At 36.3% G+C, this 25431-nt stretch overlaps 1 protein-coding gene across 1 annotated transcript; it reads right to left on the bottom strand.

Annotated features, from left to right (window-relative positions):
* Positions 1–1684: 1684 nt before the first annotated feature.
* On the bottom strand, positions 1685–25026 carry LOC136807911 (kelch-like protein 12). The gene is made up of 6 exons (XM_067064531.1): positions 24949–25026; positions 9113–10126; positions 8449–8629; positions 6949–7108; positions 5972–6148; positions 1685–3050 (listed from the first exon to the last, which is right to left on the bottom strand). Exons 1-6 carry the CDS (start codon positions 24987–24989, stop codon positions 2758–2760), a joined length of 1866 nt encoding a protein of 621 aa, XP_066920632.1. The 5' UTR covers positions 24990–25026; the 3' UTR covers positions 1685–2757.
* Positions 25027–25431: the final 405 nt, after the last annotated feature.

Below are 25431 nucleotides of genomic sequence, written 5' to 3' on the forward strand. Positions count from 1 at the left end.
CGAAAGGCTATCGTAATACTTTCGCTAGGCGAAATTAACTAGGTCAGTGTGGATGTAAACCACACTGAAACGACCGCCTTCCATCACGCATCACGCTCGCTAAAGAGCGCGCGCGCATTATCAACGCCTACATATCATCTCCAGTACATTTTAGATTATTCATTGAAAATAGATTACAATATAGCCATTTTTCATGTCTCGATCATTCATTTCCGAATAAAAGACATTCAGGGGAAAAAAAGAGAAACACCTGGGTAATCTAGTTAAAAAAACCGAAAGTAAATGGTAGACAAAGTAACGAGCCAAGGCAAAACGAGATTAGCGTACCACTATGAAAGAAACCGCCTCCGGCGGTCGATAAATGATAGGGTTCGATAGAAGGTATATACTGTTTACATTAATGTTAATACGATATACCAGTGTCCTTTCATAATCAATAACAAACAGGAAAGAGCATACAGCCATTGGAAATACGAAAATACATGTCCAGAAATTTAACTGAATAACATCTTTAATACTCCGTTTCAATGTCCGAAAAATATCTAATCTTTCTGCTCGGACACCATGAAGATGATGATGATTAGTTCCAACCTGTCTTTGTAAAGAGACAATGCTTGTATTTCGTATATATAAGTTCATTTTGCCTAAGCTTATCAAGATGAAGCAGGTGAAGACTCTTATAACGGTTATGTAGATACCAACACCACGACTTGAGATTAAAACGCAATCAGTAGCAATATTTGTGACTCCACGAATGAAGAAAAGATATAAAACGAAAGTGGTGATAAATCCAATACAAACGACAGCAACGCGTATTTTCTTTTTAGTTACAATAGAATGGTACCTTAAACAGTATTTAACAGCTATCGTTCGATCGACTGCGATCATAGTTGTGACATGAAGGGATACGCTCATCCATAGGTAAGCACCGAGATACAAAAACACCAAAAGGTCATAGTATAGTTCTTGAGACATCAAAACAACGCTTAATACAGCTAAATTAGTGATAGCGTAAAGCGAGTCGAAAATTGATAATATACGAATCAAGTAATATTGCTTGTTCGTTAAACGTGACTTTGTGATGGTGTACTGTACAATGCCGTGTAATATCAGTGTTGGTATTTGTAAAAGCAAATATACTATAACTCTTACCTCCATCCTCCTGCTTTGACAAAGAAGGCAATAAGAATGGGAGACAGTTTTTCAAGTTGTATAAATATTGTAATGTTGTTCTATCGAAACGAAAAATCTATATAGAAAGCCTTCATCCGATATGTAAAGTGGCAGATACCAGAATGAATAAATAATACTCCCCTGCTGATACTCCAAACGATTCTCTCTACAAAAAAGAGTTAAGGTATAAAATCCAGTATCCCCCTGTATTAAAGTCGCTATTGTGACATATATCGGACGGAGGATCGAGACAAAAATACCATTAGATGCTAGAAATTTCCGTTATTGTTATTCGTCGTTATTTCGCTATTGTGACTATATTATTATCTTCTTTTTTCTCTCACCTTTATTCATTAATTTTCTTATCATTTTGGTATTTTGTGTTCTTAAAACAATGGCAAAGGAGATAAGGGGACGGAGGTAGAAATGGCTTTTAGAATACAAAAGTTATAAAAGTTTAAGCCAAATTTTTTACCACATTTGACAACTCCTAAAATGAAACGAAACAAAGTTCTGTGCATCATTTCTCCATATAATTTTTTCACTATCCCCAAAAATATGAAAAATAAGTAATTTTAATGTACTAAATTCGTCTATTAACAAAATAACCCTAAAAAAAATTACTACAATAAGATATTACAGTTTGCCTAAATATAATGGTTGAAAAGATATTTCAGAGTAATAGTTTTTTTTTCTAGAGATTTAATTATTAACTCCTTTAAGAGCCTAACCCCTTTTCAAAATCCTTTACTAAAAATAATATGAAGAAGGTGTAGGTATATGTGTAAGAATACAAAAAATAAATAAAATTTAAATCTATACAAAAATTTATCAGAGAAAAAGAGCTCATTAAAATAAAAAGTAAAGGTTCTGACAAGACGCTTGGCAGGGCAGGGTCACATTTTGAACGTCTGAAAATATCTGATAGGATTGCAAATTCACTGAAAGTTGAAAGTTGCATAAGGCAGTGTCAAAGTTTTGTCTGTTAGGGACCATCATAATTTTGTCAGAATTTTGAAAACATTTTTCCTACCGACACGTGGGAACTAGTGTATCAAATACAATTTTGAGATCTGAGGCTCAGCAATCGACCTTTTCATAAATTTCGTCACGCCTACCTCGTTTTCGAACTATTGCTATGGTAATTGATTCCCAGAGGAGTTTATAAGAAGTTTACTCTATTTATAAAAGTAACACATGAAGACTCAAGAGGTTTAATTATATAGGTAATGTTTTCAAAGCGAGGCAGTCGTCGTACTCAAAAAATTAATGAAAAGGCCTATTGATCGCAGTTAATGTTAATTATCAAAGGTTTTAAATTAATTCTACACTTTTAACTATTTTCACTGTAAAGGAAAGAGACATCCTCTAATGAAATTAAAAGACCTTAGTCACCAAAAAAATTACACAAGTCTTGTGCTTAATGTTTTGAGCATTTTTGGGAAGAGAAGAATTAAAATTGTGAGCCCTTGATCGCTAAAGATATAACCCTGGTATTGTATGTATGTATATTTGTCAAGTTATGCGTTTGGCTACTTTAAAAGAACAGCACACCCCAAACATAGGACCGTACACAAAACAAAATTACAACCCAATTGAGATAAATTTATCACTCGACAAAACAGCCACCCCTGCTGCAGCTCTTGATTTCTGCATTGAAAAAGCGGTTAACCAGCGTTCGCTATTCGGGTCATAATATTCAACTGAGGTTAAATAAGACGGTCCGTCTATGCCACCAATTGCATGTATGTAACCCCCGTACGAGGCTAAGGATACACCGTCTCGGCTATACGTCATTGACGGCGCAGTAGACCAAGCGTTCATACGTGGCTCATAAATCTCCACCGTATCTAAACGTTGTATACCATCAAAACCGCCTGAATAAAAAACAAAAAATCTAAATTCCTTTTTTTATGTAATTCTCGTCAAGAGCCAAGAGGCAGATTATAATACTTTTATTGTCTGTCTGTCTGTCTGTCTGTATGTCTGTCTATTTATCTTTTTTTTGTTCAAAATTAAAAATTTTCTAAATTGATGCATCAAAACATAATTATGACTGTTTTTCTATGAAAAATTAGGATGAAAAATTGGTCAAAAACCACTATTTTCAAGATTTTGGGGCAAAGATTTTCCGAAAATCCTTTTTTAGTTTTCGCCGAAAATAAGGTTTTAAAGTTGAAATACTGTTTATCGAAGAAGTCTTCCTTTTCTTCTTCATTAAATTTTTTCATTGTGATTTTTAAGTTTTCAGATTCAGGAATAGTTGGCCTAACAAAAGATGTATAACATGCCATAGTTTTGTTGGCTACACCATGCAGAAATCTATATTTGTACATGGCAAATATGGAAAATTCACTATGGTCAGAGCCCTTAAAGGTTTTGATTTTTAATAAGAGTGATATCGTTTGCTTACTCATCAATCTTTATTTACAAGCTTTTTCGCATTGACACGGATGTGGAGCAAGATTGGTCAAAAAGAGGAAAAGAGAAACATTTTTTGATTATATCAGCATAACATAACAATAGGAAGACACTGCCCCGATATGAAATATCTGTCTGAAATGAAACGGGAACAGTTATGTAAAAACAAGTGATACTTTTATGGACCTACCTGGTTATGCATTTAACACATATATAATTGATATCTACCTGAGCATATGAACGTTAAACAATCATTCAGAACACAAATAGTGACGATTTATTAAAATTAGTCGTTTGTTTCTTATAAAAAAAAACGTTTAAAAACCAAAATTTCATGCTCTTGAAATATTCTTTCATATTCAAGACTTCGTTAGCAACAACATCTATCTCGTCAAAAAGTTGAGTAATTTGGCTAAGAACATTGATGTATGCTTATTAATGGTGATTCTAATAGATAAAGATGCGTTTTTTGAGCTGGAAAGTTCTTCCTTTACAAAAATCTGCTTGACTCATCTTTTACCTACTTTCATGCAAAAAATCAGAAAAAACAACGATCCAATATTTCACAAAGTCCAAAAAACCCTTTTGTTAGCCGTTTTTTGGCCCATGTTTGCCCAAAAACATTTTTTTTTCGAAATCGGCCTCCGTCACATTCGAGGGTTTATAGTTATGCATCTTTATTTCATGGCTAACACACATATTCTTTAAAAGTAAGCCCTCATGAGCAAAAAAAACAACATATATCTCATAAATAAAATTGAGTAATTTGACTAAGAACATTGATGTATGCTTATTAATAGTGATTCTTATAGATAAACATACGTTTTTTAAGGCAAATAAATTTTTTTGCAAAAATCTACTTGAGCCATCTTTTACCTATGATGGTACCCTACTTTCATGTAAAAAATCAGAAAAAATTAATGATCCAATTTTTCACAAAGTCCAAAAAACCCGTTTTTAGCCGTTTTTGGACCAAATTGGCCCAAATTTTTTTTTTTCGAAAATCGGGCTCCGTCACATTTTGGCCACCACCATTTTGCATCTTTGTACCAAAAATCAGATGATTCCAATGATTCAATCTCGAGAAAAGCTGGTAACGTACGAACGGACGGACGGACGGACAGAGGTGAATTTATAGGACCTCCACCCCACCGGGGTAGGTCCAATAAAACCATTAAGATATATTTTGAAAATTTTACACAAAGTCTCAAGACATAAACAAAGCTGTCAATAGGGTCTCTTTTGCTCCACTTGTTTAATTTTATCTGTTTATCCTCCACGTTCACTCCAAAGCCCTATTCCATAGCCCTACTTGATATCTTTTTGGCACCTGAGGGTGATAATTTCCACACGAAGTTGCATAAAGTATTTTTGTTCGATTTTATTTTGAGGTCAAGCGTCCAATAAGAAAACGACACCTTAACACCATAGTACCGAAAATCAGGATATCATTCGAACGATATATCAAAGAGAATTTCCTAACAAATTTTTGAAAAATTAGATTGGTTCGAAAACGATTACTCAAAAGGTTAAATACACAAGCTGATAATAAACTAAACAAGAAAAAGAATTTAAACCTAGCTAGCCCCCTGGAGTTGCATAAAAGAGACTAGGTTCGAATCATTTTAGCCAAACTTTCGCTATACTCAGAGAAAGCATTTCATTTTTGAAAACAGAACACAACTACTAAGAAGGTTGATTAAAGGTTTAGAACACGTTTTGGCAAATACCTTTTAAATAACGATCAACCGTGTTTGGTTGAGAAGTGGGGGAGAGGAACGGGGTTGGCCCCTAGGGTGCGAGGACGGGTCAGAACCCAAGGGTGGGATGATAGGGGTAGGACTCTAGGTTGGGCCGATGGAGTGGGGCGCTAAGGTCTGATGATGGAGTGGCACGCTAGGGTTGGACGATGGGTTGGGGCGATGACGTGGGACCTTAGAGGTGGTTACATTTGGTTTGGGAACTAGGGGTGTGATGATCAGTCCGCTAGGGTCGGACAATGGGTTTGGTAGATGGAGTTGGACGATAAGGTAAGAAGCAGCGGAGGTAGAACAGGAACAGGTGCGAGATTAGTTTGAATAACTCTGGCCGACAGTATTAAGCTACCTCGTTATTATTGTTATCATATAGAGCTACGAAACTTTCTAACTCCTCTGGGTAGTATGAGCTCTGTGAAACATCCTTAGTAACAGCTACTCGCTAGTAATTGCTATTGATCTTTCTACCTACGTCAGACCAGAAATTTGAGGGCAAGAATCTGCCCTGAATCTGAGTTGGTCATGGTGATTGATCTATTGGCGTATCGAGACGATATTGACTTAGAAAAATACACAAGGATATATTTCAAGACAATAAAAACCAAAAGAAACTCACTAACCTGCAGCATAAAGTATCCCATCTTGAACAGCACATCCAATGCCCGCGCGAGCAGTATTCATAGGAGCGATATGACTCCAACGATCAGAGATTGGGTCGTAAACTTCACAAGTGTTCAAGAAGGCGGTACCATCGTTCCCGCCAACAATGAACAGGCGACCGCCAAGGCCTGCCACACCTTAAGGTAGAGCAAACACCTTAGATTAATTTCGGACTCGTCGTATCTTCCCAAAAACAAGAAGGGGTGTGAAATTTTTCTTAAGAAGGAGAGAACCTTTTGGGAATTGGGGGATCAACTTTCATTTTTTCTTGTCTAATTTAGCATACTTTTTATCATTTAGCATGTTTTTTTTCGAATTAGAGAAAATTTCGAATTTCGGTATTCTGAATGACTTTCCAGCTGAATGGACCATATGTATTAGCTCGAATTAAAGAGAGATTGGAATAAAAGAATTTCTAATCATAAAGAGTTGACTGTACGTACTTTACGTTTAACGGGAAGTTTACAAAGAAATACCTTATCGGGGGAAACTTCGTCGGGGAAAAGTGACGAAATTTTGGCCAAGTGACGAATATTTTTCGCCGACGAAAATTTTCCCCGGCCTTAATGCGTTTACCAACTACCAGCAAGTGACGAAAATTTTTCCCCGACGAAAATTTTCCCCGACGAAATTTTCCCCGACAAGGTATATGAAACAAAGAGGGACTATTATTGCTGGTTGTGTTTCGAATTATCTGTTCGTTAATGTACAGTTGACTCTCTCTAATTCGATCTTCAAGGCATCAAAAAATTTCTTCAAACTAGAAAAAGATTCGAATTAAAGAAAGTATATCATAAAACTTTACAGCTGACCGGGCCTTTAATTTTGAATTAAAGAAAGATTTGAATAATAGATGTTCGGATTAGAGAGAGAGAGAGAGAGAGCTGATTATATCTACGTAGGTCTTGTCATAGAGAAAATGAATAAGATAACTTACCAGGAAAGCTACGACCTATATGCATGGGCGAAACGTAATCCCATCTACAAGCTTCGTCATCGTATCTTTCGACGCTCGTCAAACACACACGTCCGTCGTAACCACTCAATACGTACATCACGTCACGTAAAGAGACCGCTCCCGCACCCGAACGGCAAACCTAAAAGAAATAAGAAATCATACTGAATCATAACATTTTTCTTAAACTTGTAATTTCTATATTTGTTTCTTTTTTGAAGGTTTGAAGATTCACTTTAATTCATGATATGCACCTTGCAATGTCTTCCACGGACCAAAAAACTGATTGGTTGAAAGTGACGCATTGACTGATTTTACGTCACTTACGACCAATCAGCTGTTTTGTCCGTGATGTAATGTCAGAAGACATTGCAATGGTGCATATCATGAATAGCAGTTCTTTTTACTATTTAAATTTATCGCATGACATGTAAAATATCTGCAATCTGATTGGTTACATTATACAGTGCATAAACGTCATATTTTTATTTATTGCACTGTTCGTTTTATTTGCACTGTTGCGCTTCATTTAATGCACTGATCAATGCAACAGCTTCATTTTTTTGACGTCAATTTCATTGAGAAATTAAAAAATAAAGTAGATTTTTCAAGTCTTGCGATAACCCAATTATCTCATAATACCTCGTGCAATAGGGGTATATTTTTCTAGTTCTTTTATTTTTGCTGTTATTATCACTCGCCTAAAGGCTCGTGAAAATATAGAGCAAAAAATAAAAGAACTCGAAAAATAAATCCTATATTGCACTCTGCACTCTGCACTATGCGATAACTAATACATATTCACACGTATATTTACTGTCTTCAAACCATACTCAAAACTAAAGCACCAAGACTTAGAATGATGAAACCCCTAAACGGTATTTTTCAGGGTTTGAAGAAGACTAGACTGTCCAACGATGAGATTTTTTAATACTTTGTTGAGAGAAAATATACGCAAAGCCCGTCTCAGTATGATCTGCAGCAAAGGCAAAAAAAGATTGTATGTAACCTTTAAATAGAATTCAAAATTGATTTGTTTTTTTCTCTTTCAATAAAATGGGAAAATGAAAATGAAAAAGGAAAAAATCTACATGTTGTAGCATTGTTCTATGATCCAGAACAGTGATTTTTTTACCTCAGAACATTTAGAATTTTTTCAAAAAGATGACGTTCTTGATTAAAGATTTTTGTACCCCTCAAATCAATAAGTTTCTGATCATTTCAAGGAAAAACAAAACGCCACTTCAAACGCCTGGGATGGGAGGGGTTAAAAAACGAGGGAAAAGGGGAAAATGATATTTCATTTTTTTCTGCTAAATTACAGACATTTTCCTCTATTATTATTGGTCCCCCCCTAAGCTAGAAAGTGTTTTTAAAATTACATTCCGTAATTCGAATCTTTCTTTAATTCGAAAAAATTTTTTTGGGCCCTTGAAGATCGAATTAGAGAGCGTCAACTGTAAAGTGTTTCAAACATTATACCTGAAGTGAGGGCGTGGCAGTCCATGTGTTTTTCTCAAAAGAATACATTTCAACAGAATTCATTCGTGTTGTACCGTCAGTACCAGCAATTGCGTATATGTTACCGTTCAACTCGCATACGCACAGCTGCTGACGTTGGCAACTCAATGAGGCTACTGATTTCCATTTCTTCTCATATAAGCTACAGTATACAGAAAGGAAAATGCTGAATAAAAAAATTGAATATGGGGGGTGTAGGATATAACAATTTTCAGTGATTTACCCCCGGACAAGCATCAGTTGACCCCCCGGACAACCCAAATTACCCCCGGACAGAGGAAGTTTACCCCCGGACATAGCAAGTTTTGATAATTTTTCGCTACTTCCCGGACAATATATCCTCCACCCCCATGTACGGACATTTTCTGGAAGAGCCCAATTCAGAGAATGGAAAAAACCCAGTAGTAATACATAATGAAATATAATCAGTAAGGAAAGGAATTTTTTTTTCTCAAATTTCTCAATCAAAAGATACGTTTTCCATCTCTCTCAACAATTTTCACCATATTGATGAAAAAAAAATTCTTTCATTGTTATTTAAAGAATCTCCGACCAGCCAAAGGAATAATGCTAAAATGCGTTTACAGAAGGATTTAACAAATAAGGATCAGTTTTAAAGACTTACCAAAAGCATTCAACTTTGTCAGTGATAAGTTCACCAGTTTCTTTACCACCCACTGCAAACAATAAACCAGCCGTTGAAAAACGAGGCGACGTTCGCCAATTCCTTAACTTCGAATGGTTCTCTGGTTGTAAATGATAATTTTTAGCTTCATCTAACAAATCTCTACATTTCAAGTTCTGTTTGATTAAATTTTCCTTATCCAAAACGTCTGTTATACACTCTCTTGATAGTAATGGTAGCTTGACTTGCGATAATAGCACGTGTAACTTAGGCCCACGATCCTCTTGATCATGTGACACCCATTTCATAACAACATTATAAACTTGCTCCTCGTTGTCCACTTTGAGGCTCTGGTCACACAGTAAATTTTTCAATTCCGTAATCGAAAGTGTCACAAATTCTTCAGACTCAACAATCTCTAGAAAATGTCTCTTCATAAAATTATCGACTTTGATAAGAAAGTCTTTAGTGCATTGATATAATGCAGCGAATTTACGTATCCCAATACAGTTCGTAGAATCTAATTGCTTTTCCAAGAAATCACAACAAATATCAATAGCTTTTGGTAGTTGAATCAAAGACGAGTGCTCTAATGTACTTTCAACGTTGTCATTATTGACATCCAAATGTCCAGTATAAACAAAGTCTACCAGATCTGAAATCACGTCTGGTTTCACATCTTTCATAACGACAATACTTTCATAAGTCTCTTTCATATCATTTGTAAACATTGCCATAAAGTATTCACTGCACGATGCCAGCACGGATCGATGTGCATGAATTTGGACATCATCAATTTTCAATACAACATCACAGAGCTTTGTTATTTCTTTACGATGTTGATTCATTGATTGTAAGATGGTTTGACTATGTTGAAAATCGGGATATTTTGTGTTCAGTTTATTAGTGGTAGTATTTGTACAGATTGCTGCTGAGTCTACACTTTCACACTCTGAATCAACTGAAGTTACTGATTCCGTTCTTGCATCAGCCATTCTTTCATTTATCTTTTTCCTGAAAAAAAAATTAAAACATATCAGTAAAATGTTAATATGTTCTTACTGAGATCAAGAGTTTTCATATGTTCCACCAAAGTTTTCAAAATTTCAAACAAAAATATAAACATACAAGAGTCAGGGGACAGTACTAAGAAACACCTCCCATCACAGACTCACTGGGACCCCTTCCCATTGGAAAAATAGGCCGGAATGTCGTCCCCAGTGAAAAATTATACTCCAATTTTTGTCCCCACCGAAAAGAATCAGATATGCTATTATTGAGAACTGAAATCCCTAACCATGAAAAATATGGGAATACCAATCCCCTTCGAGTTTAATAGTCCGTTTTTTTTACCCCAAATTGGCTGAAAAATTATACCGGGTCTGTGAGAAGGGGGTAGTACGAAGAAGTACTAAAATCTTAGGAACACCAAAATAAATTACAAGAAAATGGGACCAATTTTCCCCAAAGTCACGATACCAATACAGAAAATTGAACTGAAAAACTGAAGAAAAAGGCTAATTACAAAAATTAAACTTGACTAAAACCTCTCAGATTTTCCTTTGAAATTACTTTTTTGGTATACTTTACCACCTTGTCAAGGGGTCTGTAGGTGTAAAATTTTGCAAGGCATGTTGGAAGATCTGTCTGGCATTCTTACGATTTCAAAAGGAAATGCAGAGAGACTAATTGACTGGAAACAACCAGGTGAAAATGGAACTAAGAGAAGAAGTGAGTTCTGAATCCACCGCTAAGGAGCAGGATGAGTACTATGGTAATAGGCAAGACAAGACAACCGACCTAGCTGCAGTTGGAAATCAAGATAAAGTTTCCGCGGATAAGTTCGTGGTAATCATATTGGTGCAGTCATTAGCAAACAGAAGGTGCATCTAGACAAAATCCAACATAGCCTGATGGAACATTGCGTGTTGGATTGCATTGTGTGTGGATTGGTTTAAGCCAAAGACTTCCAGATTCATACGATAACATTAATGATATCAAAGAATAAGAAAAAGAAGGATGACGAGACAGGGTGTCTACAGATTTTTTTTCAGGATTTTCAAGGTTTTCAAGGTTTTTGGCAAAAATTTTGGTACTTTTCAAGTTTTTTTTGATAATCAGTTGGCACGCCTCTCCGCTAAGATTTGTAACATACTAATAGAAGACATTGCGAAAAACAAATATTCGAAGTCAAGTAGGTATCAGAAATAACTTATACATCTTTTAACAGAACCAGTTTTTATATAAGACATGTGCAAAAAATGTGTTATTGGTTGAGCCCGGAAAAGGGAATAGACTTAAAAACGACCATACGATCAGCCTGAAATAAGGCCTTTAAAGTCGAACCCATATAGTGCAGAAAAGACTTAGCCCCAAATTTGAATAAATTTGGGCAAAAATCGACCCTTTTGGTGGATTTTCTTAAAAGTTATTGACCATTTTAAGACAAAATATGGTGAAATTTTCTAAATCTTACACCTTTTGAGTGTACTTTTTTTTTTCGTCTTTGCTCATTTTTACCCTTACAGTGCACTTTGGACAGCTTGGAAAAAGGACCGTTAAGGGCCACATATAATGTATGGTAGGTCAAACGACCTTGAGTGCCTCGGGTTTTAGAGAAATTAGTGCCATAGAAATTCTATTTCTCTTTTGTTAGTTGAGCCGGAAACCTCGTCATACATTTGATAGACACATGGCGTCCTCCAGCTTTTTGGTCCCCCCTAATATGAGCTAAAATCCCCCATCTGGCCTTTCCCCCCCACCTGTCTTTAAAATTCGTGCTCCCCCCCTAATTGGGAAATCCCCCTAGCCGTATTGTATAAGGGTTGCGAAGTGATGATCCAGACTCGCCTCAATTCGCAAGCTACTATAGCAAAAAAAAGACTCTCAAAATCCCAAGAAAGACAGGCTCATAAGCCTGAATGTCCAAACACACCAGGAAGGTCTGTATTTATCCTATTACTCCCCCCACTAGGTAGAGGACTGAATATACCCCCTATTCGCCTTTCTCCCCCCATCAAGCATGAAATTTTCACTTCCCCCCTGGCACCAAAATCTGATTCCCCCCCCATCTTCCTGGGGGGGGATGATCCCATGAGACATAATCGAACATGAACTGACACATCAGTTTCTAGAGGGGTCCAAGACCACCCCTCCTTAGCCAGGAACCCCCCCCCCGCCAAGGTAGGAAGACCACTCCCTCAATTGGTATCCTCCCTTAAAAAAAGTGGCGGGGTGGGAATATTTTTCTGGGGTGGCCCTTTTTAGAGATTTTTTGTTTTTGGCGCCCCCTCTCATACATTTAATTTGCTTCCAAATACATTTGATGATGGAAAAACTAAATCATAAACACAGAGAAGAGTGAGAAGCGAGCCAACAAAACTTTCAGTTTTTGAGGTGATAAGGGGCACCATTTTTGGATTTTCAATTGCAGATCTTTTAATAGGGGCGTCTGAAAAGAATTTAAAATTTAAAAATAACTCGAAAATTTAAAGGAAATTTTGCATACCATGCAATATTGAAACTTATGTACATTGGAACAACTTTTAAAACAGACCAAATAAAACTATAAAAACTATTATTCTCCTTAATTAGATAACGTTTTCAGGTGTTTTGAGGGTGTAAAAAGTGAACAATTTTCTTCGTCGCCCAACCATGGTGGGCAACATTTTTTTTAAATCTTGCCACCACCCAACTCAAAATGGCTCGTAGGGGCCCATGAATATGCATCCTTTCTTATCTCTCTATCTATTATAAAGAATGTTTGCTGAAGGGTACAAAGATTTTCTTTAAAAATTAGTTGGTCGACATCAATGATCTTTGACATTTGCAGCAGAGACTTATTTTTACAAGTTCTGTCACATCCAAAATCAATGTCATAAGCATGAAATCTCACTAAAGATTATCTACTGCTAAATTTTCTACTTGGGAAGACCTCTTACTTGATCTAACTTAAACTAGGACTACAATCAGAAGACATTCCCAATTCAAATCTAATAATAAAGATAATTTGCAAGGCCTAAGATATTAGCAAAACACAACTGTTATACCAGATACTGCATCTTTTGATTAGTTTTATTCATAAAAAGTTTTATTTGTATCATTTGATTATAGGATCAGATAGGATCCAGCTTACTTCCAATTTATGATTTATTTTTATTTATTGAGTTTTATTTAGTTGCATATCATTAGGTATAATGTAGCCTGGGAATCCAAGCTCATAATCTTAGAAAAAACAAAAAATACCTCACCTCACAACGTTCTAAGATTATAGAGCTTGGTGCAGGTAGATTAGTCTGACACAAAATGTTATAAACAATCTGTGTGTGAAGCCTTGTTGACAGACTTGCTGAACTTTGGAAACCCAGGCAAACACACATAATCAACTTACCATAAAAACTCTTTCACAAGCTCTAAAGACTTTCAAAACTACAGGGGGGTACCAAGTTGTGGTACTAGACCAGTGCCGAAAAGTTGTACTTTCTTGTTTTTTGAAATTTATCTTAGACCACCACCACTTAGTACTGATACTTTTACCTTTAGACTATCAATAAACTAACTAAATAATAGCTGTGGAGGAGCTTGGAAATATACAAGTGAAATTGTACATTGTTTGTTTTATGGTTTCATTGTTGGAGTTATTTATATTGAAGTCGTGTTATATTGTTTTATGGTTAAACGTTACTCGTGTTGTGAAGTTAATAATCGTTAATTGTTTTACTGGAGAAATATTGTTTATTATTTTGTTGGAGATATTGTTTTTATGGTTACCAACAACAAGGTAACTTACTTCAATTTTCAAGTACCCTGGTACTAAGTTGAATTCACCCCTTAAAATAGGTATACCACCCCTTAGTATTGGTACAATCTTGATATTACCATTGAGAAATGACACACCACCGATGAGTACGCTGTACTAAGTTGATTTCCCCCCTCAAAATATGTATACCACCCTCTAATTCTTAGTAATTTACTTTCTGGCCTTTGGTTTCTGGTACTTTCTGGTACACCTCCTTTTAAATTTTCTAAAAAACTTTACAACACTGTATTAAAAAACATACCACACCACTCTGAAAAATCCCTGTCAAGGTTAAGTCAAATATCATTTTTAAGCCAATTTTTTTTGATCAAAAGAAATAAAGTTTCAAATAAGAACATATGTCAGTTAGGGAAACAATCAAGGATCCTGCCATTCTATAAGCCAGCAAAAACTAAATGACACTTGTGAACTTAAGTTTCTTACCATTTTCCATCGAAAACAACCAAAAACATAGCTACTTCACAAAGCCGGAGACCAAAACAAATTATCTTCCAAGATTATGGCGCCCTTTTGGATCTATTGTTAAGGCCATCTAAAATGGTGGAAAGAGTTGCGGAAAGACAAAGGCGCTCGCTGCGTCCAGGGTGGTAACGCCAAAACGCCCAATATGATCTTCCAACAGAAGGAGAGTTAGTTGCCGCGTGAGTTACGTCATGCACTCCACCGCAGCGCATAACGTCGAAGCGTGTTTAAATGAATTATCATTAATTATAAGAATATCTTATGTGCTTACTTTCAGTAAACTTCGAGTGCTTCATTAAAGATGAAGAAGGTAAGAAGATAAAAAATGCGCTGGATAATTTTCATTGTAACAGTTTGATCAATCATCGCCGAAAATTTGAAAAAGATTTTCCGACCCAAAAAAAATTTCAGCCAATTAAAAGCACAGTGTGCTTATACTTACATCGTCTAGGCTAAAAAAAGTGCGATAAGACACGAACGCCATTTTTTATAGAGTGGCGTTATGATTTTTTTGATTGCGGCCGCGTACAGGAACTCGCCAAATGTTCCTAACTGTATGTATAACAAGCTTGTAAAAGAAATTAAAAGAACTGATAGATAGATAGATATGCCCTCCGATGCATCAAAATGGGTCCTACCCATGATGGAGTAGGAATCACAGCGCAAGCAGACATTGCAACCCTACAGATGCGAGCTGCCGAGCCATGGTGTATACCACGACACTCGAACTACACGGGAGAACGGGTGTTCTCGCAGGTGTAGAACCTCCTAAGTGTCTCAGCACACCACAATGTCTGGATTATCTACCCATACTCTTGTATCAGAGTTATGGTACCCAATTCCCCTCACAATATGGCATGGGTTGACCCGGGCGCAGGAGCATTCACTTGCCAATGGGTATCGAACTCGGGCCTCCTGGACAGAAGTCAAGCACGATAACCACTATACCACTAGCACTATGCCGTAAAAGAACTACAATACTGTAGATAAACTAGTATTGAAAAAAATGAGAAATAAGAATAGCTAGGAGAAAAGCTAAAAATACTTTTAAAACTCTGCTCATCCAAAGGTTAAAATGTAACAACTACACTCAATAAAATCCTACTATTGAATTAAAATCACTTCTGGCCCTGCTGGAAGTTTCAAATTTGATTAAAAAGCTTTCTCTTCAACTCATTTTCTTGCATTTTCTTAGAAATTGGAAGAGAAAGTAAAAGAACATAATTTTTGATTTTGCAGGATTTTGAGTACAGGTGGTTGCACCCCAAAATCACGCGGTACCCCAAAACCCACAATTTCATTAAATGCAGTGTCAGTTATACCCCTTATGGGAAACTAAGTGTTAATATGCATTTCCAGATACATTAGTAAAAGGGCTAAACAGAAAACAATAATTTTTCATATTGCAAGCTCCTTACAGAAAATTACAGACCTGTAACGTCAAAAAAAAAACATGAAAAAAACACGTTTTTTGAGAAAAAGCCAATAAAATAATGAAACTTGAGACTAAGTTTGCAATTATGGCGAATTCTGGTAGCCCATATAACCCATCTTTGAAAATGGAGCTAATGGAATTGAGTCTTTAGCCTATCTTGAGATATTCAGACCCAAAACTCAAAATTTCGACTGTGGGTTTTGGGGTGCATTTTTTTTTTAAATGACATTAGTCAATATATAAAAAAAATCAACAAACAACTGGTCAATTTCAAGAAGTCCTTCTCTGAAACACAATTTCTTTCAATAGCAACAATATTTTTGAACTAAAAATGAAAAAAATAAGTGAAAATAGCCTAAAAAATGCTGTTTCTGTCCATACTCTTTACATTGTTAAAATGTTCGACAGCTTTTTCATAATCTGGAACATTGAATTTATCAGATTTTAAAGGAACCACTTTCAGAGGACCATAAATCACATCAGCTAAGTCAATCAGTGACACATTCTGGCAAATGAGCTGGTGTATCTTCAAGAATTGTACCAGAGCCTACTTTGGGCTTCAAGCACCTAACTTCCAATTTCTCAACAAGCCCGTTTTCATCAGCCAAGAAACATTTCACAATTTTACCAACATACAGCTTGCTAATGCGCTTTGTACAATACACTACACTATACCACTTCCCCAAGAGAGAATCCTCAGTCACTGGAGGGCTGAGTTTTTTCCAAGTTGCTCCTAAGATATCTGCAGCACTTACATCATCCGTGTTGCTGGTTTCACTTTCAAAATCACTCTCATTCTCGGTATCATCAAAATCGGTATCAACAAAATCTGATTCACTTTCCTCAGTTTCTGAAGCATGTGCTTTCCCCTTGGAAGAACTTGCTGTAGCTGCTGCTGGAACTATCATGACTGGCTTTATCCCATCAACTTTGCACTTGGCTTTACTACAAGCTGACTTCAAAATGTCCTGACACACTGCTGGACATTGCTTGAGCCCGAATGCTTTGCATTTTGGTTTTTCACAAATACATTTCTCTTTGCACTTGAGAAATGCATGTTTTGTAGCTTCCTTTTTTTTGGCAGTGGCTTCTTTACTTTTGACTTGCTCTTGTTTCTTACTCTCGATGTCTTTCAGTACAGTGAGCACATTATTGGCCTTCATTGATCCATGGACTTGTGTGATCCTTGTATTTTTCTTAGACAGCTTTGGTTTAACCTTTTGCACAGGCAAGAAACCAGGGATTTCTTTCAGCACGATGCTCTTTTCTTGCAATTCATCTATGATACCCATGGCCTGGTTGAATTTATCTTGCCAATACTGTGATGAGCCACGTCTTTTATCAGGAGAGACAAAGTTGATGATGTTGAAATTGCAGACGAGTTTGCATTGTCATTATTTGTATCGACGACTGCAGCAGCCCTTTCAAATTTATCTTGCTGCATCATCTCTACGCTTAGTTTTGTTGACGTGATACCAACCTTTCTTGCAGCATTAATGATACCCTCTTTGGAAACCCATTTATCCCAGATGTTTGCTAGAATAACCATGAAGGCTTCTCGACTTAAAGTGTTAAAGTCAGTAAACATTGATGCTTTTTCTTTTTCATACTCTTGGCGAATGTTCTTGTTTAACTGGTCCAAAAGTTGAGTTACTCCTGTTGTGTCTGGTGGTGTCACAAACAGCTGTATTTGTTTTGAGAGGAAGAATTCAAGAACCTCGTGGTTCAGCCGAGAACTATGTCTATCTGATAGTAAAACTACTGGCTTTTCAACTCCTTTCAGCTCCAAGTAGTCATCAAATTCACGAGCAGCGGCAAGAAAGGTTTCGTGAGTAGAAACTCCATTTTCGGCAGTGCTGATTAGAAGGTTAGGTATCTTTTCTGCAGCTACAGGAGGGACCATTGCACTTGTTATTCCTATGGATTTGAAAATCACTTGGCTGCTTGGCACATGCACACATCACCTGAAATGAAGATGATTATATATCATCTCTCTTGTTCTTAGTTGTAAGAGTCACAGAGATTGTGTCACAATTGACCTGTTTTAAGTGCTGCATAGCCACATTTGCCATTTTCTCTGCACCAGGCCTCAGCTGCCTTCAATTGTTTTTCTTTTTCACTTGTTTGCTTTCTTACAACCAATGCCTTCGCTTTCGTCGATGGGTTTGATGATTTGAATTTTTTTTTCTGGTGTATACGCATGGAGAACTCGAGCTTCATTTTTTATATTTACTAATTTAAAAAAATAGGTTGACAATAAAGTATGTTTAAATCAACTAATAAAGCTTCTTATCAATCAAATGAATGACTTAATAGGTGGAGTAACTATCAAAGTAAAACCTCAGAAAGTATTTTTTTGGAATCTTGACCCAAATTTTTAAAATTCTGAAAATGCCAATGTGGGTTTTGGGGTGCCTGTATTGTACGTTTTGTAGTACATTGGGGTATATTGCTTAGACTAAGTTTGCAAACTTATTTTCACTAGTAAGACAATTGAATATGAAGATCGCATGCAAAAAACCACACTTCTAGCATTATTATTTATGAAATTACAGCCAAAATAGAGTTTGCAGGTTTTGGGGTGCGCAAAAAAAAATAATACCAACTTCAATACCCTGTAAAAAAATCAAGAGATGCATATGAATGATCAGATACCCCAGGAAAAACCATTATTAGTCCAAAGTTTTGAATGGTATAATAAAAATAATCCAATAACCAACTCAGTTCATAATATAACGCCCTGGTTTTTTGCATGGGTTTTGGGGTGCAACCACCTGTACCAGATACTTACTTGATGCCTCATATTTGGTATTGAGACCACCATTTAGTCCCTTGATACGTAATAGTTATCGGACAGTTGCGAGTACAATATGAGAAATATTTTACGAGTTCCGAGATTTTTCCGTGCAATATTTTCCGAGCCTTTAGGCGAGGAAAATATACGGAAAATCTGGAACGAGTGAAATATTTCCATATTGTACGAGCAAATGTCTGATAACTGGTTTATCGGTGACCCAAAAAATGCACTTTTTGTGTCGGAGGACACTTTTGAAGCAAAGTGATGTTAGATTGCTTCTACCGCTACAATGCAACAACATCTTTTCGTCATTTTATATTTTTACATGTAAAATACAAGTTATATTGTACTCTTTTTAACCAATCAGATTGCAGATATTTTTTGGATCGCCGATAAAAAGTTGTAAAAAAAGTTTTTCAATATACAATAAGGACCACCACTTAGTACCATGTACTAAGTTGTTTTTTACTTACCTTATCAGACCACCACCCGGCACTGGCCCCCACAACTTAGTACCGACCCCCCCCCTGAAAACTACTAAAAACCACATCAAAGCATCAGCCACATGTATTTAGACTTCCAGCCAACAGCCATTTTGTTTCGAAATGAATCTATGTTTTCATATTCATTTGTTTTCCTTTTTATGCACAATCAGCTTTTTCCATAAATTATGCGCGCGAAAGTACTGCTAAGTAATAGGCCGAAAGCTGGCCAATCAGGCCGAGCCTGCATTTTAGGGAAAAATCTCCCTGCAGGCGATTTACCTGCGCCAACACTACTGGGTCAGAAACCGTTCGATTCGGACAAACGAACGCTTTTCCATGCGTGACGAACGGGTTAACCGTTCGCGACGAATTGTTTTGCATTCGTCGCGAACGCCCCACAAAAAAGTTTTATTGAAACCGTTCGCGACGAACGCTTTCGCTTTTTAACCCGTTTGTGACAAACGGCTGAAAAAGAAAACCGTTCGTGAAGAACGCTTACGAAAATTTGAGATATGAAACCGTACGCGAAGAATGCTTTTCCGTTTGCCGCGAATGCTTTTAAAGAATCATTCATAAAACCGTTCGTTTAACATACACAACGAATGGATTTTAATGGGAAACGATTTCTAAGAAAATTTATTTTACATTTACTTGGATTTTTGGAACGGGGAAGGAATTCACTTATTGAGTTACTTCTTTCATTAAAGTTTTTTCAAAAGGATAACTTTATAGAAGGGGTCAAGATTGAAATAAAAGTCGCTACAGATTTACAGCAAAATTGCTTTAAAAAACAGTTCGGGGTTGATAAGGTATAAGGAAACTTTAGGTAAAAATCATTTGTAACTTTACTTTACAAATCGAATCTTCATTCCGTCTAAAAAGTCAAAACATTTGAGAAACAAAATCAGAATATTTAAGTAGTTAAAAGAAAAACTTTGAAGATACCCCTGTCTCGCCACGAATGATCTTTTAGAGAACACTTGTGTTAGAATAAAAAATGAAGTGTGGTATATCCCTGTCCCACTCATTGAAATTCTTTGTTATTATTTTCGACAATGCGACATTGTGTAGAATAGAGAAAGTGGTTAGTTATAGTTTGGTAAAAGTGAACTTAGAAACACTCGTAAAAGTTACGAAGAAAGCAATTTGATAAAAGTGATCTTTGTAACACTCGTAAAAGTTACGAAGAAAGCGATTTGATAAAATCGATCTTAGAAAACACTCATAAAAGTTACGAAAAAGCGATTTGATTAAAGCAGTTTTAGAAACACTTTCAAAAGTTTTGAAAAAAGCGATTTTAAAAGTTACGAAGCAAAGCGGTTTGATAAAAGTGATCTTGGAAGCGCTCTTAAAAATTACGAAGAAAGCGAATTGATAAAAGTGATCTTAGAAACACTCAAAGTTTCGAAAAAAGCAATTCGATAAAATTGATCTTCGAAACACTCGTAAAAGTTACGAAGAAAGCGATTTGATTAAAGTGATCTTTGAAACACTCAAAGTTACGAAGAAAGCAATTTGATAAAAGTGATCTTAGAAACACTCTTAAAAGTTACGAAGAAAGCGATTTGATAAAAGTGATCTTAGAAACACTCTTAAAAGTTACGAAGAAAGCGATTTGATAAAATTGATCATAGAAAACACTCATAAAAGTTGCGAAAAAGCGATTTGATTAAAGCGATCTTAGAAACACTCGTAAAAGTTTCAAAAAAGCGATTCGATAAAGTGATCTTTGAAACACTCGTAAAAGTTACGAAGAAAGCGATTTGATAAAATCGATCTTAGAAAACACTCATAAAAGTTACGAAAAAGCAATTTGATTAACCTTTCAAAGCCGCTAACTTTTTTGAAAAAGGCCAAAAAGTTCATCATTTTTTTCTGGAAATTTATTCTTTCAAAGGCAATTTCTCGACCAGGACAAACGATTCAGGTATCAACTTTGGTATCGTTGGAAAGCTCTTTCTCTCAGCTACAAAAAATAGCAGATTTTTTTTCTCTGAATCTCAAGTGGTCTGGAATTATGACCAAAAGACTGTGTATCGGTAAAATGACCTTTTCAAAACGTATATATACGTCTTTCGCCTCCTAAGGGTTAAAACTGTCTTAGAAACACTTTCAAAAGTTTCGAAAATTGCGATTTTAAAAGTTACGAAGTAAAGCGGTTTGATAAAGAATAGAGTAAGAAACAGATGTGTATATGTGAGATTTGTTCTCCAAAAACAAGACACGGTGAAAAGTTATCAGTCCCCACCATTTTTGAAGGAGAGATCCAAATCAAAATTTACGTTTTCTAGTTTTGAATGTCTTTATTTTGTACATATTCAAAAACATTTGAACACGAAAATCATTGTATCATACGTTAGAAAACAATGGACTATTACTAATGCTTTCGAGCGACTTTCTTTTCCAAAGCGTTCGTTATAAACGCATTCTAGAATTCGACTCGTCACTAGCGTTTAGTTCGAAAATTTGCACGTTTTTCTACTTCCTTCCCTTTAATTTCAAGAAAATGTTATACATTGTAAAAATGAAAATCAAAGCTTTTATTAGAGCGTGGGAGATTTCTATCACGTAATAAGCATTGGAATGTCTTCTTTTTCTTTTAAATGTTGCAAAAAAGGGGAGAAAAATGTTGCCCAAGAATGGCGGCCTTCTTGATCTTGATAAAATGACACTGCATTGTCTTCTTTTTCTTCACAGAGAGCGGAAAGTGAATTTCTATGGAGGATTGTTTCTTTTTTCTTACCTTGTACCTCGACAAAAAAGTAAAAAGTCAAAGAAAAATCAAATGATTTTCATCAGTATCAAATAAACTTTCTTTACACCCTGTGTCAGAGAACCCGTTTGAAGTCAAAATAAAATGAAATGATTTTAATTATTATTAAAATTTCCTTACACCCCTGTCTCAGTGACTCCGATTGAAGTCAAACGATAATCGAATGAATTTAATTATTATTAAACTTTCCTTACACCCGTCTCAGTGACTCCGTTTAAAGTCAAAGAAAAATCATATTATTTTGATCATTAAAATTTCTTTATACCCCTGTCTTGGTGACTCTCTGGTAAGTCAAACAAAGATAAAATGATTTTCACCTAAACTTTAATAGTCAATGTGAGCAAAACCTCTCTTAAAGATTTTGTCTTAATTGAAAGGTCTGATGATGCTGATGTAGTAAAAACAAGTGCGACAAGATTAGAAAAAGGATTTGAAAAAATTGAACGTCATTGAATAAAAAGGCATTCCTCAAACAAAGGGACTTTTACTAATACTTTTTCGAATGTTTTTATGTTTATAATAGAAAGTTTTCTATTTTATAATCAAAACATTCGATTGTAAATTTGCTCAAAATCAACTTTGTTATTTTTTTTGTTTACAAAACCAAAAGAATGCGAGGTCACATCTCGAAACAACTTTTGATCTTTCACTTGTTTGCAGGATATCGTTGCGTAAAAAAGTAGCTTTTATTTATCTGCCTCAGCATGAAGACAGTGCCTAAAATAAGCTCCTTTTATTCCCATAAAATACCTTTAAGGACGATAATCTTGAGAATTGTTAAGAAGAGCCATTCAGCACACATGTTTTAAAAACTTACAACCGCTTGTGACGAACGGTTTTTTAAAGGATTGTTCAAAAGCATTCGCGGTAAACGGAAAAGCATTCTTCGCGTATGGTTTTATATCTTTAAAGTTTTTAAAGCGTTCTTCACGAACGGTTTTCTTTAAAAACCGTTCGTCACAAACGGTTTCCCGTTCGTGACGAACGCTTTCATTAAAAAAAATCATAAGCATTCGTTACGAACGGGTGACCCGTTCGTCACGCATGGAAAAGCGTTCGTGTGTCCAAATCGAACGGTTTCTGACCCAGCAGTGCAAGCGCATAGAATGCATCCCCCCTGGCTCTTAGGGGGGGGGGGCTAGAACCTAAAGTTCTGGCTGGGGGCTCTTTCTCCCTAAGATCAGGGGGGGGCTACTTACTCAGGGGGGGGGGGCTATTTGTTTAGGTCTGTTGACTGGGGGCTAACCTAACAACTTTTTCCAAGAACTAAGAAATTTTTCTTTGTACATTTTGGTATTTTGTTTGTGTAATAACGGGGGCACTTGATCTGAAAACGACCATGCGTTCGGCCCAAAATTTGGCTTCTAAAATCAGACCCTTACAGTGCAGTGAATTTCCATGAAAAATGATACCCTTACAGTGCACTTTTTCAAAATTTCTCGCCCGTAAGGGGGAAAATTTTTGCAATTTTCCAAGAAAATGTGGAATTTTTTCTCTAAAATTGACCAATTTTGTGCCAATTTTACCAAAAAATTGGCCTTTTATCACAGTTCAGTGCAGTAGCTGAACTATGAAAAACCTACCCTTAAGGGCCGAACGTCTGGTAGGTCATTTACCTTGAGTGCCCCCCCACCTGGGTGTAATAATGAAGTCGTACTATTGACGTTTGTTGATTAGAATTTCAAAAGAAGACATTATACATTTGGTATCTCTTTCTCTTGTGTGGACATGCAAAATGAAGACCTTGCATTGCTTGAAATTTTTTCCATTCTAACATTTTTGTTTTTTGTGTATTTTGGTAGGGGGGCTGTCTTTTTCGAATTTTGGTGGGGGCTAAATCTCTGGGGGGGGGGCTGAATCTTCAGGGGGGCTTCAACCCCTCTGCACTCTATGAAGCGTTAAACAAGCAGCAATATCATAAACTAGACTGTGAACAAAGTTTAATGCTTGGATTCCCAGGCTAGGTATAATGTTGATGGCATTGATTGATATCAAACCAATTGTTGTACTTCGCTATTGTCAAACTCTAAAGAGAAAAATATGAGGAGGGACTCCTTTTTTATTTTAAGGGGGGACATTCTAACAAGGGGTACTGGTAATTTTTTTTCCATTTAAGGGGGGAGTTTTCTTTAAGGGTATAATTGCATTTTAAGGGGGGACTGAAAAAGCAGGCAGAAACCATGGTCTTGTCCAGCAACTGGAAGAAGTTCAGAAATCATTTTTACATGGAATCCCATCTCTCAGATATCCTAATTATTGGAAAAAACAAATAAAACTGTATAGCCCTGAAAGACGGAGAGAGCGGTATCAAATAATTTAATACACCTTTCCCGTAATTCGTTAAATTAATGTGCGCGCATTATTTTGATGCTCTCCACCGTTTGGTCTCTGGAGGTAAACAAACCCGTTTTTGCTAGCTTTTCTTAAGTTTTGTCGAACAAAATCCCCTCAAATTTTAGTATGTTCAATCTATTCATGTCATGATATTATACCACCCTGAAAATATTTTGCCAAAAGAAGGTCGCTGTCAAAAGTTAGAGGCTCAAATCCTACTTTCCCTAACCCCTCGCAGGCAAAAACGCGTTTTTTACCTCTCAAACAATTTCATACACAATAGTGGAGCGCACATTTTCCCGGGCCATTTCTGAGAAATTTGAATTACAGGAAAGGTGTATTTATATGACGAGAGTAAAGGAGGCATCTCCAGAGATTGGGGAGAATTTACAATCTAAAAGCTGCCAATATGAAACACAAAAATATCTGGAGGGGAAGTCTTTCCCAAGAAGGCCCTCAATTATTCAACACCCTTCCCGGCCGCCCAGACCACCAATAAGAGATGATTTGACAAACTGGCCTGGCCCAAAGAAGTATTCAAAAAACACTTAGACACTTTCCTCGGGTCACACACAACTGTTCCGGATGAATCTCTGCTTGCCCACTATTTTAACCTTAGGCAAGCTGACTCCAACAGCCTCAAGGAAATGTCGAAGCATCGGACTCAACAAGTTGGATATGAGCTGTTCAAGCAGCAGAGCTAAAAAGAGGTACAAAAGATAGAGGTATACCTCTTTTTAATTCCTGGCAGTAAGGTACACCTGGCTGCCATCTGGACTGGGTCAACCTGCCTACAGATTCATTCCACTTTGTTTACCAAAGATTACACCATAAAACATAAACAAGCTTGCATGCATTATCATGTTTTTTTTGGAAAATGAACTTACTGACTTATTGCCTCCGTAGATACTAAACACCGAAACGGGTGGGAAACTAGTGGAAACGAATGCAAACGGGTGGAAACGAATGGTGAAACGAGTGGAAACGAGTGGTGAAACGGGTGGAAACGAATGAAAACAACTGGATACACATGAAAACGAGTGGAAACGAGTGCTAGGGGGTAAAGATAATTTGGCATTCGCATTCTATTCAGGTTCTAATGGTGATTGGTGCCATATACTTGATGGACCTTTACGTTTTGGCGAAAATATATTGTATTAAGAAGTATAAAAATGATGTTTGAATAAACAAATTTTCGTTACTTTTTGCTCACC

This window comes from Clytia hemisphaerica, unplaced genomic scaffold, assembly GCF_902728285.1.
Source record: "Clytia hemisphaerica strain Z4C2 unplaced genomic scaffold, Clytia hemisphaerica genome assembly, whole genome shotgun sequence".
Lineage (NCBI taxonomy): Eukaryota > Metazoa > Cnidaria > Hydrozoa > Leptothecata > Clytiidae > Clytia > Clytia hemisphaerica.